Below are 12,153 nucleotides of genomic sequence, written 5' to 3' on the forward strand. Positions count from 1 at the left end.
AATCAACTAATTATGTGATTTTGTCATACTAATGAGCAGCTTTAAGATAATGGAATGCAACATAAATGTGCTTTTGTTTATGTGTTTTTGTGACAAAACGCGAGGTTAAAGTGAGTATATCGCGTTTAAGTGTGGCTATTTGCTAGGCAACTTTTAACAAAGAAAACCTTAGTAAGGGGGAGGTAAACACAAGGGTTAAATGATTTAAATGAACATTCATTTGTGTTTATTTCTATGATAGTTCCCATTTTGACTCGTGAGGCCTAAAAGAAAGTGGAGTCACTTGATTACTGTGGCCACAAAAGAAAAACACATGCGCGAGACTGAATGCGAGCTGCTTGTGCCTGGAGTGACTATAGTTCAAGGACATGTCAGCATGGAAGTGCAGATGGCTGCCAAAATGATGAGCACAGTGATACAGAGCGTGAGAAAGAAACCTGAATTTACAATTAGGGAACAGGACTAGACCGGACTCATGTTAGAACAATGGACCCATTCGAAAACTGTGGACAAAAGGAAATTTTAATTTTCGGTGACAAAATGATGCTCATCCACCCCAAAATTGTCCAATCAGAACTCACATTTAGGTTAAGAGTTACATTTTTAGATAGATAAAGCTAGTGAAAAAGGTATAAAAAGTGCTGTTTTTACTGAAGAGGGGGGCTCTCTTCGATTTCATCCCGAGATGCTGCTGGAATGCTGATTTTTCCTGATATGTAAGAACCTGCCTAACTCTGTTTCTTTTTACAGGGAAATGCACTTTATCTGAGAGTCTAGTTAGGGATGTTAGGGAAATAGATGATTAGTTCGGAAACTATATGTCTTTTGCTAATACCTGATATATAAAAAGAATCTCTATCTTGGTGTTTTTCTTAAATAACTTATCTCAGCTGTCCCGAATGTAAATCCTTATGTTGAAATTTCGATTTTTCTGAAATAAATAAATTAAGATGAATAATCTTAGACATACTGAAGTTGCTATTAATAAAAATTAGATAAATAGAGAATCAAGCTGGTCTTGAGCTTTCCTACGCCTACTTTTTTACTAGCAGATCCATTGACTTCAATGGTGGTGTGTCTAAATAAATGTTGTATTTATGAAAACCATGGTAAACGCATCTAAACTGCAGGTGTAAATAGTATAAAATATGCAAATTAGTTTTAGATACTCCACTAAGATACAGCAGCTCTTCTTTGAATTTCACCGATCCATGAAGTAGAATGTAAGTGGTTATTGGATGATTGATAGTGTAATGGGCCCACTGTTTGAGAATATGTTAGAAATAATACTTCACGGAAAGGTGACATGGATTTAGAAATTATTTCCTGAGGAGCGCTGCATCAGCTGAATAGCTGCAACCCCTTGTTACATTTCACCTCCGCTATTACACACACCTCTTTACCGTTTCTGGATTTAGAAATCTTGACTAAGGATGGGAGACTAACCACTCAAGTATACCACAAACCCACAGACAGGAATGGTCTGTTGTCATTTAAGAGTTTCCACCCAAGATCTCTCCGGGAGAATCTACCATTCAGACAATTTCTGTGGTTGCACAGGAACTGTACCGAAGTGAGGGATTTCAAGACAGAATCCCCAAAACTCTGTCATATATTGCAAGAGAGGCGCTACCCTACGATAGCGATCGATAGGGCACAAAATAGAGCATTGAATTGTAACTGGGATGCCCTATTGGAAATCAGAGAAAGGTCTGATGTGAAGAGCATTATGTGTGTTAAAACCTTTAGCACAGCATCCAACAGAGCGAAACGTATCATCACAAGGAATAGGCGCATTATGAAGTCCAATGGTTTGGGTTTACAGAAACCGGTGTTGCCCTTCAAGAGGAGTGCCAGTATCAGAGATTTACCGGTACACATGAGGCGATAACATCAGGGTCCGAATCAGCAGCCATGACTATGGGATCTCCCACGAGTAACTGGCCACACAACAGTGAGTATCCTTACTGACAAGTTCCACAAAGTCAGTTGACGTGGGCCTGAGGTACCCATGGATCCAGGCTAAACACACAAATTGTACTTCAGAAAACGTGATTTATTTGACCTGTGCCCATGTAATCTCCTATACATAGGCATCACCACTAATCCTTTATGGTTTACGGAGTAGAGGGCTACTCGCCAAAAAGCACTTTGAAACCTCATCAGGAGTAGTAAGCGCTACATAAATGCAATTACAATACAATACAATGACGACTCGCTGGATTAAGATCAGAATTATGGAGCATAAAAGTTACATCAGGTGCCAGAAAGCTATGACCAAATTCACAACACACTTCCTAGAAAATAAACATACAGTCAATGACATCTACTGGACAGTATTGGATAAACCCAAGATTCCCAATACCATCAAGGAAATTAAGAACTTCCTATTGCCATGGGTACAGAAGTGGATCTATTGGATCCGCAGTCATGACATTGGTCTTAATGATTATATTACATGACAGCAACTCAGCAGACTTTAAATCATGAGGGAGCACCTCTTATGAACCAGAACAGATGGAGAGAGAGACAATGTCTGCCTAGGAGGCAGGGGTAATAGGGGAAAAGGGTGGCACCACGTTTTCCAGACCCCTAGGTTTTTTGTTTAGACAGAGTAGATGGATTTCATCTCCATAGGTTGAGGTAAACTGTAGGCACCCCCTGAGTATGTTTCATCAAATAGACCGTCTCTCTATATGGAGATAGATATAACTCCTAGAGACACTGGATTTAGGAGGGAGGTTGGGTGTAACAACGTTTTTCCCAGGTTCAGGGGTAACATGGGGCACACTGACATCCAACATACAACCTATTTCACAATCAGGAATTCCCCCTACTTGCTTTATTTAAAAAAGAAAATAGACTATAAATTACTATTTGCTTAATCAGCAAGTGGTTTTCACAGTTTGTTATGCTCTTTTGGGGTTTTATATTGTTCAGGGCCTCTTTCCAAGATGGTGGCAATTTTTTTGCCCTTGCCGGATGTAGGTCCCACACCACTGTAGGGAGATCATGTGACCGGAGTCCCAGATCACTGGCAAGGAGTGGATGTAACATGGGTAAAGAGAAAAGCCAGCACATACACGGTGAGGCCAGCGGCACATTGAGGCGGCGTCATACTCGTGAGGACATGAATACGGCTCTGTAATGGAGCGAGGGGCTCACAAAAGGTTGTACTTATGCATATTGGGGGATGCTTGAGCCCGAAAGGAGAGAGGGGAAACATGCAGATTTTAAATATTTGATAAATGGGCTAGTGACCCTGGGTGGGGTTATAGAATAAGCATCATTTAACATCTCACATGACGGGGTATGATTTCTGATTAATGTGATTGTCACCTCTGTGTGTATACAATGTGTGACTACAGGGAGACGCTCCTGATCACATACCAGTTCCAGATTTGGGCTTATGAGACTTGGTAAGCGTGTTTTCACATTGCATTTGTCCCTCCCTATATCTATAATTTTATCATCTCTTTAGGGTGTGGCTTGATTGTGGTTATGGAATATTTATATTCACGATTATCATTGCATGAAGTAAACAAGAGAGTTAGCAGTATGGTTATGCCTTGGAACAATAGGGCAATGACCATTGCAAAGGCAACCAACATTGTATGGGTTCTCAGGGTTTTAACTGAGGATGAGTGTTTGGTACATGGAGGAAAATGCATTGTTTGTTTATATGTGTCATGTACAATTGTAGGAGTAATTTGTCTATTTGTGTCATATGTCATTACAGGAGTATCTGCAGTGTGATTACAGAAAAATACCAGAGTTGCTTATCCCTCTCTCTACTGGAAGTTCCAGATAGGGTAGTAGTGTTGTTGTGGGATCTGTAGTCCTGAATAAGGCCTATTGACCCATTGGGACAAATTTACAGTGGCTAAAACATGTAGACGTTTTTGCAGACATGAGGGATGAAGAGGTAATAACTCCCCCTTATAATCACCGTCCTTTATATATTTTTTAATCCTAGCAAGGAAATCCAAGAATAAAGGTACTTAGGGATTTTTCTCAAGCCAGTTTTAATTACTGTTTTGTTGGAGCCCTGCACAGTAAAAGAAACAACAGAATGTCCTAGGGTTCTACGTATAGTTATGTAAGCACAGTTTAGCAAAAAACATATATGTAAACACAAGCATTCTATATCATCAAGAAGAACTAAAATTTCGTTGTGTCAGACAACACTTGAATAATACACGTGAATCCGGAGATTTGATATATCAAAAATACATTTATGTAATTTATTTATACAAACAATTTAAAAACATTTTGTTGTTAAAAACATAAAAATTATAGACAATTAATATACATTTCATTACAGAAAACAGAAGTCTGCACAGTAAGAAACTTCCACATATATGTATGTATTGTCTTCCCCTTCCCTTTGCTCCATCCCAGGCGTTGGTCTGTGCAGAGATGTCGTTAGCAAGCCCAATGATGTAGCATGCCATGTAATGCATAACACTCCATCTTGATTATTTTATGGCCTCATTTTCCTTTTGATGTGTTTAAGACTAGTGATCTAGGAGCGTGAATTAGGAGAGGTACATCCTACCCCTTTGTTTTGTGTTTAATCGTATTAGGGTTATGTCATCCTCCACATGCTTTTTTTTGCTGTAGTCTGATGTGCAGGAGGGGGCCCTTGTAAGTGACAGAGAAGTGGTTGATACTGCAAGTACAGTAGACATGGAATAGAGGGCAATTCTGCAGGGTCAACATATATGCAGCAGGGTTGGTACATTGGGCCAGTGTACTAAAGATCATGTGATTACCCTGACCAAACTGCTTGAATAATGGGGGTGATGATACGAAATGCTCAAGTAGCATTTTTTTTTTAGCAATGGACATTACCCATGAGAACAATTATAATTTCTAATCGTCATTTTATTTCAATTCTAGAACTGTTGCAGAATTAAATCTGGTTAATCCTGTCTTTTGCATAAATAACTGAATGTTTGCTCTGTGCTGCAGGACAGATGTAAGATTCCAGTGGATCAGATGGAAAACCTTCACCTATCAAAACACAAACATATCCAGGTAGATGTGGCCAATTATTTGCTGTGTACACTTACTTTTAAACATTTATTTTTCCCTAATATGCAGTGAGTATTACCAATATCATTAGATTAATGGTTATTTATCAAGCACATTTAGCCCATGTTTTTCATCAGGCTTGGATGTTTAGTGCTATGTTATGGTGCTACCAAGTGGTGACAAGTGGTGGCTGGACTATTAGTGTGTTCTCCAACTTCAAGCTGTCACTCATGGAAAATTTATCCCGAAGCTGAGAACCTGATTTGAGCTCATCCACTAAGGCAATGTCTATTTCTGAAACGCATCCTGCATGCAAGGCAGGATGGGGGAACCAAAAGCAGACAAGCAAAAGATGCTCAAACCAGCCCAGCTCTCTTTCTCTCCTAGGACTATCTCTCACTTTTCATCCATCCATTTTATCTCTCTTCTCTTTCACTGTCCTCTCGCTCACAGATCTCTTTCTCTACATCTACCTCCCACACACTCTTTTTTTTTTTTTTTAAATTTTTGACAACCTTTATTGTGCATGAAGAGTAGTACAAATACGGGCCTACAACCCTCGGGCCGGCCACAATACTGTTTAGCACGTAAGTAAGCATTACGTTCCCCAGCGACAACAGGCAATATAGCAATAATTCACAGCAGTTACACTGAACGGAATAGTGGCGCTAGGGAGGAGGAGCATTGAAGGTTTAGATTTTCTAGAATTTAGTCCAAGATAAAACAATGAAGAATAAACCAAGGAGATTCGAGTCCGTATATTAACTACAGCACATGGGCAGGCAGCATCAAGAAGTAGCAGTAATAATGAGGATTCCCATTCAAGTCAGCGGTACAGCGTAGAGCAGCAGGAGAGTCAGTTCGCATTTATATACCACCCACATCGCTACTCACCCCCCACTAATCCTTAACACAGACCCAAAACAGAAAAAGAAAAATCATAAGAGAAGATCATACATAGGCACCATAGAAACTAACTAAAACTAAATATAACCCCCCACCCTACACACATGCAGAGGCTACGGCCTGCCCCCCCCCCCCCCTAGCAGAGTGTCTGTCGCCCCAATAAACCCAAAATTTAGAAAGAAGGAGAAGTAAGAAAGGAAAAGAAAGAGAAAGGAAAGAAAAACTGAGGAAGGAGAAGAAAAAGGTGAAAGAAACATAATCCAGTGATATAGGGAGTAAGAACAGAGTCTATCCTTGAACTCCCACACAATTATAGGAGGAGGAGCAATTCACAAGTCACCCTGAGAACCCCGATCACAACCCTCACTTCCCCGCAATCAACTTAAGCAAGCAAGGAGAATCAAACAACAATGGGAAAGAGAAGAATGTCAAATAGCACATCCTCGCGCTGAAGAAGCACTCCAGTCCGGGTCTCAACCATCCATAAGCACAGTTCGTTCGACAAGGGCACGTCTAACCCTGGCCAGTTCGCAGACGCTGTCGCAAACAGAGCTCCGATGAAAGCCCCGCCTCAGGTGGAACAAAGAGAGAAGATGGCCGCATTCGGTGAAGAGACGATCCCCCAAAACAAAATGGCCACTTCCAAGCAGACTTAGATTGAGCAGACCAGGAGGGCAACAGTCCAATGACCATCTGTAGTGGTTGAGCGCTGGGGTTTAAAGCAGCGTAGCGAGGCGTGCAGGTGTTACATAAAGCTAAGAGCCGCGCCCGCCGGGTCACACGGAAGGATGGTGATACAGTAGCCCGAATGGAGTTCTTAGGCAGGATAGGTAACTTTGTAGCGACGCCGGGACCGGCAGGCAGCATGATTTCTGAGACAGTAGAGTAGGAGGTGTGCACAAAATCACAGGCGCGCTGCGACAATGTAGCCAGCACACCATCATGCGGGGGTCGGCCGGAGGGAAGATGCAAGCAGTCAGACATGATTCCCTGAAGTACGCGTGCAGCTCCATCCAGTTTCTGTCCCAGCACTCGGGAGCACTCAGACATATCCACCGTCAGGGCAGTGAGAGCGCTCATAATAGAGACATAAGTATATTCAGGCGGGGAGCCATGTGCGTCCATAGCATAGGGTGTAACACCACGTTCACCACTCCGCCAACATGCCGGCAATGCAGCCGATGCCAAAGCCGAGGTGGAGCCCATTACGAACACAGAGGAAAAGTCCGCCATATCGTGTTGCTAGGGGTTCCTCCGATCGAGGAGGCAGGCAAGCAATGCGCAGACTAGACGGTAGCACCGGACAGCCGGGTCCGTCTCCGCCTGTGCAAGAGTTAAGAAGAAACCCCTTCACGTAGTCACTGGCAGGAGCGAGTGAGGCGGCTAGTCATGGCCGTCCGCTGCATGGATGGCAGAAAGGAGCAGCGCGTCTCACCTCTGTGTCGCGTGGGAGCTATGAGGCAGAGTAGAACCACCGGCAGGCGACACGCACTCCCCAGCAAGGGCAAAGTCCAGCACTCTCACTGCCCACAGTCCGCCTGGGAACGTTCGACAGTGCACCGCTCCATCAGCCCTTCAAGTCGCGTCTCCCTCCGGCGTTGCTCAGGGACACAGGGTCCTAGGTCCAGGGCGCAGTCCCGGTCCGCAGAGAAGCGTGCCCCATCTCCGGATTGCAGACGGCTAGAGACACCGGGGGAACACCTCCGGTACCAGCGCGACGTCAGCTACCACCCGCGTACATTTTGTGTCAGGATCCGGAGCAGGATGGCGCTGCAGGGAACAAAGGATCGGGGAGCCGGGCGACTACACGTCCGTTCCCGCCGCCATCTTGGCTCCTCCCCCTCCCACACACTCTTGATCTCTCTTAAAGGCCCTGCCCCGTCCCTTGGAGCTGAGGAAAGTAACTAAGGCCCTGGAAGCAGCCCTGGGCTCCCAAAGGGAAATATTCTTTACCCCACAGTCTCAACAACGACCAGCCTTTACAGCGCAGTCACTACCCCGACTGCGATGTTACCACACGTTACTTTAAACCACAAGTCATTCCAATGACTTGCGTAGGGGGCGCGTTGTTGCACTGGTGCTGGATTTTTAAGCCCAACACCTTCCCTACTGTTGCATCGACTGGAATTGGAATAATAATGTATACTATTCCAAAGTCCAGCACCCCCAAAGCAAGTCGTTGTAATGACTTGCATGGTAAAGTAACGGGTGGTAACGTCGCAGTCGGGGTAGTGACTGCATTGTAAAGGCATATGTGTTAAATGCGTGCAGGGTTCCATCATGCAACCCTCCCAAAAGTAGGATCCAATTGCTCCAGCCCACCGGGAAAATGCCAGGCGGAAGAAAAGGCCAATCCAGCACTGCTTATGAGGCAAGTGGAGCTCCTGAGCATAGAACCTTCTCGCTTGAAGTGCACATTAAACAAACTGCTTCCAGCTTTCCCTGCACAAAAGGTGGTGTAAGCACAAGTCTTGATGCAGGCTAAGACTACCCCAGATTCCACCCTTCTCTTCTCCTGTTAGGCTGAAACCATTTGTGAGTCCATGCATTTTACAGAGGAGGCATGGATCTGAATGGGACAAACGAGAGGACAGCTTCCACTTGTCTTTCCTGTTGTGCTATTCCTGAGAATTAGCTGAGCTAAAGGACACTGGGTACAAGAGATATATGACAGTGGATGGGTGTGTGCGCACGAGGATCTTTGCATCTCAGTCTTCAGGTGTAATCATTAAATAACACTCTCAACTGGTCATATGGACCTTTGTTCATCGGCAAGGAGAAATTAAAAGGAGGAATCTTACACTTCAAATATTATGAACAGTGAAATTCATTTGGGTCCAGAGAGTTGGTGTGAGTTAAAGGGTTTTATTAACAATTCTAATAAAATTCAATTTGTTTTAATCAGTAGTATTCATCTTTATTCATCGTTATTACAAATTAAAATAATCCATTAGTTGGTATTTCAAAACATCCTAAAATACTAAATTAGTGAAGATTACAAATAAAATACAGATGATACAGCAAGCCTGTTCCATAAAGGAATTTCCCTAATCTACACTACGGATTAGAATCACAATTTCACAATTAAGCCAATGAAATGTCTCAGTTCAGAAACTGAATAAGGAGTTTAGATGAGAGAATACAATGTATGAGCATGAAGCTTTTGCACTTGAGCAATAAAGAAATGATCAAGCTGGAAAGTATTCTCAGCTATAAACCAGCAGTCATCTTCTGAAAAGAGAAGAGCTCTAATGGGGATCACTCCTGAAGAGATATAACCCTAAGAATCTCAGGAAAAGAGTACTCGGGAGAGAGGAAGAGAGACCTAACCAACTCCAAGTACAGACACTAATATAAATGTCATAAAGTACAAGGTGAAACAATTTATGCATTCTCCATTCATGGCATCCAATCAAATGTCAGCAAACCCTCGGGAGCAGGTAAACTCCCTGTTTTCTCACGTCTTCACAATAGACCATGGTGACAAAAGATACTTTATCTGCATCTTGAGTTTCAGACAGTTCTTCCTATGAGTCCCTTCCTGCCATCTCCTCCCGGTGAGAACCTCATTATCAGTTTTCTAATACATAACAAATGCCCTTTATCTAACTAACAGAAGGCTTCTGGAAAGTTACAACATCTGCAGTGGAGGAGAAAAAAATATCTCGTGCAAAACAAAAGTTCAATTTGAAAAACAGGCCTTTCAATGCTAATGTATACATCAGTGTTAACATAGCATCAGTAGTTGGGCTAACATAAGTCAGTACATTATTATTTCTTTTTATATACCTGTAATACCAAAATATGGGTGCCTAAAACAAAAATTGCATTTACCAACGTATGTTAGTTTTCAGAGACTTTTATACTTTCTATTCAATTGTGTTTTTTTTCACAAAATGAGAACATTTAGCTCCGTCAAGGGTGAAAAACCTGTGTGTGTGTACATACATCCTTATGTTTGTGTTTCCAGTGAATTGCTGTGTGAGAGTCTGCCTGTTAGTATATGTTGGTGAAAGATATGTTTTTCAAACCAGTGGACCCTGCAATAATCATGGCGATTGCATACCATTCACCCTACACACTAGTCATAAATGGCAGTGAAGTGGCACTAGCATAAAGTGTGCCCATCCTTGACATTTTTTTTTTTTTTATCCTCATTTATGTGCGAGGCTCCAATCTACCAAAACCAAAGAGAAAACCACCACAGAGCAATAGGCCGACTAGTCGTGTATTGTGCCAACTCAGCTTATAGCTGGTAAGGAAATTGTAGGGCGCGAAGCGAGGCCAGTTCCTTTTAGCACTTTATACGGAGACCAATCTTAAACCAGCTTAGGATAGTATCTCAGTTGATAGTGCCCGACTTATCGAGACCACTTTGGTACCAAGACTGTCAATCTTGATAGCCAGGATGGGCAGTGCACACGTTAATCATTGGACCTGGGGAAAGAAAAAAAAAAAAAACCCAGGTATGGTCTCGACTATCCAAGCATTTCCCAAAACGCTCTACTATTTAAGTTTCCTGTCCTGGCTAGGTCAAGTTTGGAGATTTGAAGAAGAGATGTTCACCATTCATGCACTGTTGGTGGTTGAGCATCTTTCCAATGTCTGCAAATCTCCCTACGTGCGGCAATTATGGAATAGAATATCAATTTGGTTGCTGAATTGCGGATTTTATTTCTTAGACCAAAGATAACAAGAACCAGGTTTATATTGACATGTTCACCCAAAGATTGCGATAGCTTATTCTTAATGGCTTCCCAAAATTCTGTTAGATTTGGGCATTCTAGGAACATGTGTGTATCCGTGGCTTCAATTAACCCGCATCTCGGACATTTAACTGGACCTGTTGATGAAATTTAGTTAACCTATAGGGAGAATAATATGCCCTATGTATAGTAAAAAGGTGGTTCCTACGAAGCCACGAAGGTTTAACTATTTCCCATAACAATGAGCAAGAGGCAGACCAGAGCTCTTCCACATCTAAGCCTGGCATTAATTCTGCCCACAATGCAGTTGGTAACTGGAAGCTATCATCCATTTCATCTATGATTTTATTATACCAGCGTGAGATTTCTTTTTTTGCCACTGGGCTGTCCAATAAGCAAGTGATCAAGTCACTAAACCCGCCTATAGGAGGCTTGTTACGTCTCAATGGCGGATCTTTATATGACTGAGCCCAGCTGGAAATCTGGATATATTTAAATCTTGACAACCCGGGACCTACTTTATTGCTAAAATAATCCCATGGGAGTAAAGACCCGTCCATAAACAGGTCGTCCCAACAATGGATATCTGCTTCTAATAGCGAATTGTTTAAGGCATCCATTGTCCATAAGGGAGGATCGGGTAAGTTCCATATTGGAGCTTTTGCAGAATAATAGCCAATCTTAATCGCTTGCCTAATTTTATACCACGTGGATACAAACCCTTTTAGAACTTTCAATTTTATCTTTTTAAAGAATTTGGGATCACCAAACTTAAACAAGAAACTGGCGTGATCAACTCCTTCACAAACCAATAAAGTAGAGAAAAGCGGGCCCATCCCTGTAGATATAGGGGTTTTAAACAACATACGCATATGCGATAATTGGAACGCCCATGCGTATATTTGAAGGTCTGGGCCAGCCAACCCCCCTTTCTACCTACGACGCCTAATTTTTTTCCAAGAGATTCTGGCACTTTTATTATTCCATATAAAACTGGTAATCGCACTCTGTAGTTTAGAAATTAATTTAGGATCAAAATAAAGTGGTATTGTGTTAAATAAAAAAGAAATGCTCATCTTCACCAAATTAAGTTTACCCAAAATAGAAAGTGGAAGGTGAGACCAGTCTCTCATAAGTTTCCGGCACTCTGCAGCCACTTTATTAAAGTTTAGAGAGGCAATAGCGTCGATGTCTTTAACTATATTCACCCCCAAATAGCGAATTTGACTTTTTGATGTCCCATTATTATTCGTTCTATTACAGTTCCAGGACATTGATTCTGTCTTCAGGGCATTAATTTCATACCCTGACACTTTCCCAAATGTAAGGGCCTGATCAATTATCTCAGGGTATGCCTCTTCGTAACTTGTGGAGAAAATCATAATATCATCGGCGTAAAGTGCCACCTTCTTATCCCAGCCACCAAAAATAAAAGGTTTAATAAGTCTATTGTCCCTAAGAGTCTGAGCAAATGGTTCTATATATACGTCAAAAAGGAGGGGGG

At 42.3% G+C, this 12,153-nt stretch overlaps 1 protein-coding gene across 1 annotated transcript in view; it reads left to right on the forward strand.

Moving 5' to 3' along the window:
* FAM217A (family with sequence similarity 217 member A) overlaps positions 1-12,153 on the forward strand; it is a 101,657-nt gene that overhangs the window by 32,980 nt on the left and 56,524 nt on the right. Inside the window, exon 2 of the mRNA XM_086966855.1 lies at positions 4,975-5,040. Coding sequence (XP_086822981.1) covers positions 4,975-5,040 — 66 coding nt within the window. The remainder of the gene's footprint in view (positions 1-4,974; positions 5,041-12,153) is intronic.

The sequence above is a fragment of the Lissotriton vulgaris genome, chromosome 4_1, assembly GCF_964263255.1.
Source record: "Lissotriton vulgaris chromosome 4_1, aLisVul1.2, whole genome shotgun sequence".
Classification (NCBI taxonomy): domain Eukaryota; kingdom Metazoa; phylum Chordata; class Amphibia; order Caudata; family Salamandridae; genus Lissotriton; species Lissotriton vulgaris.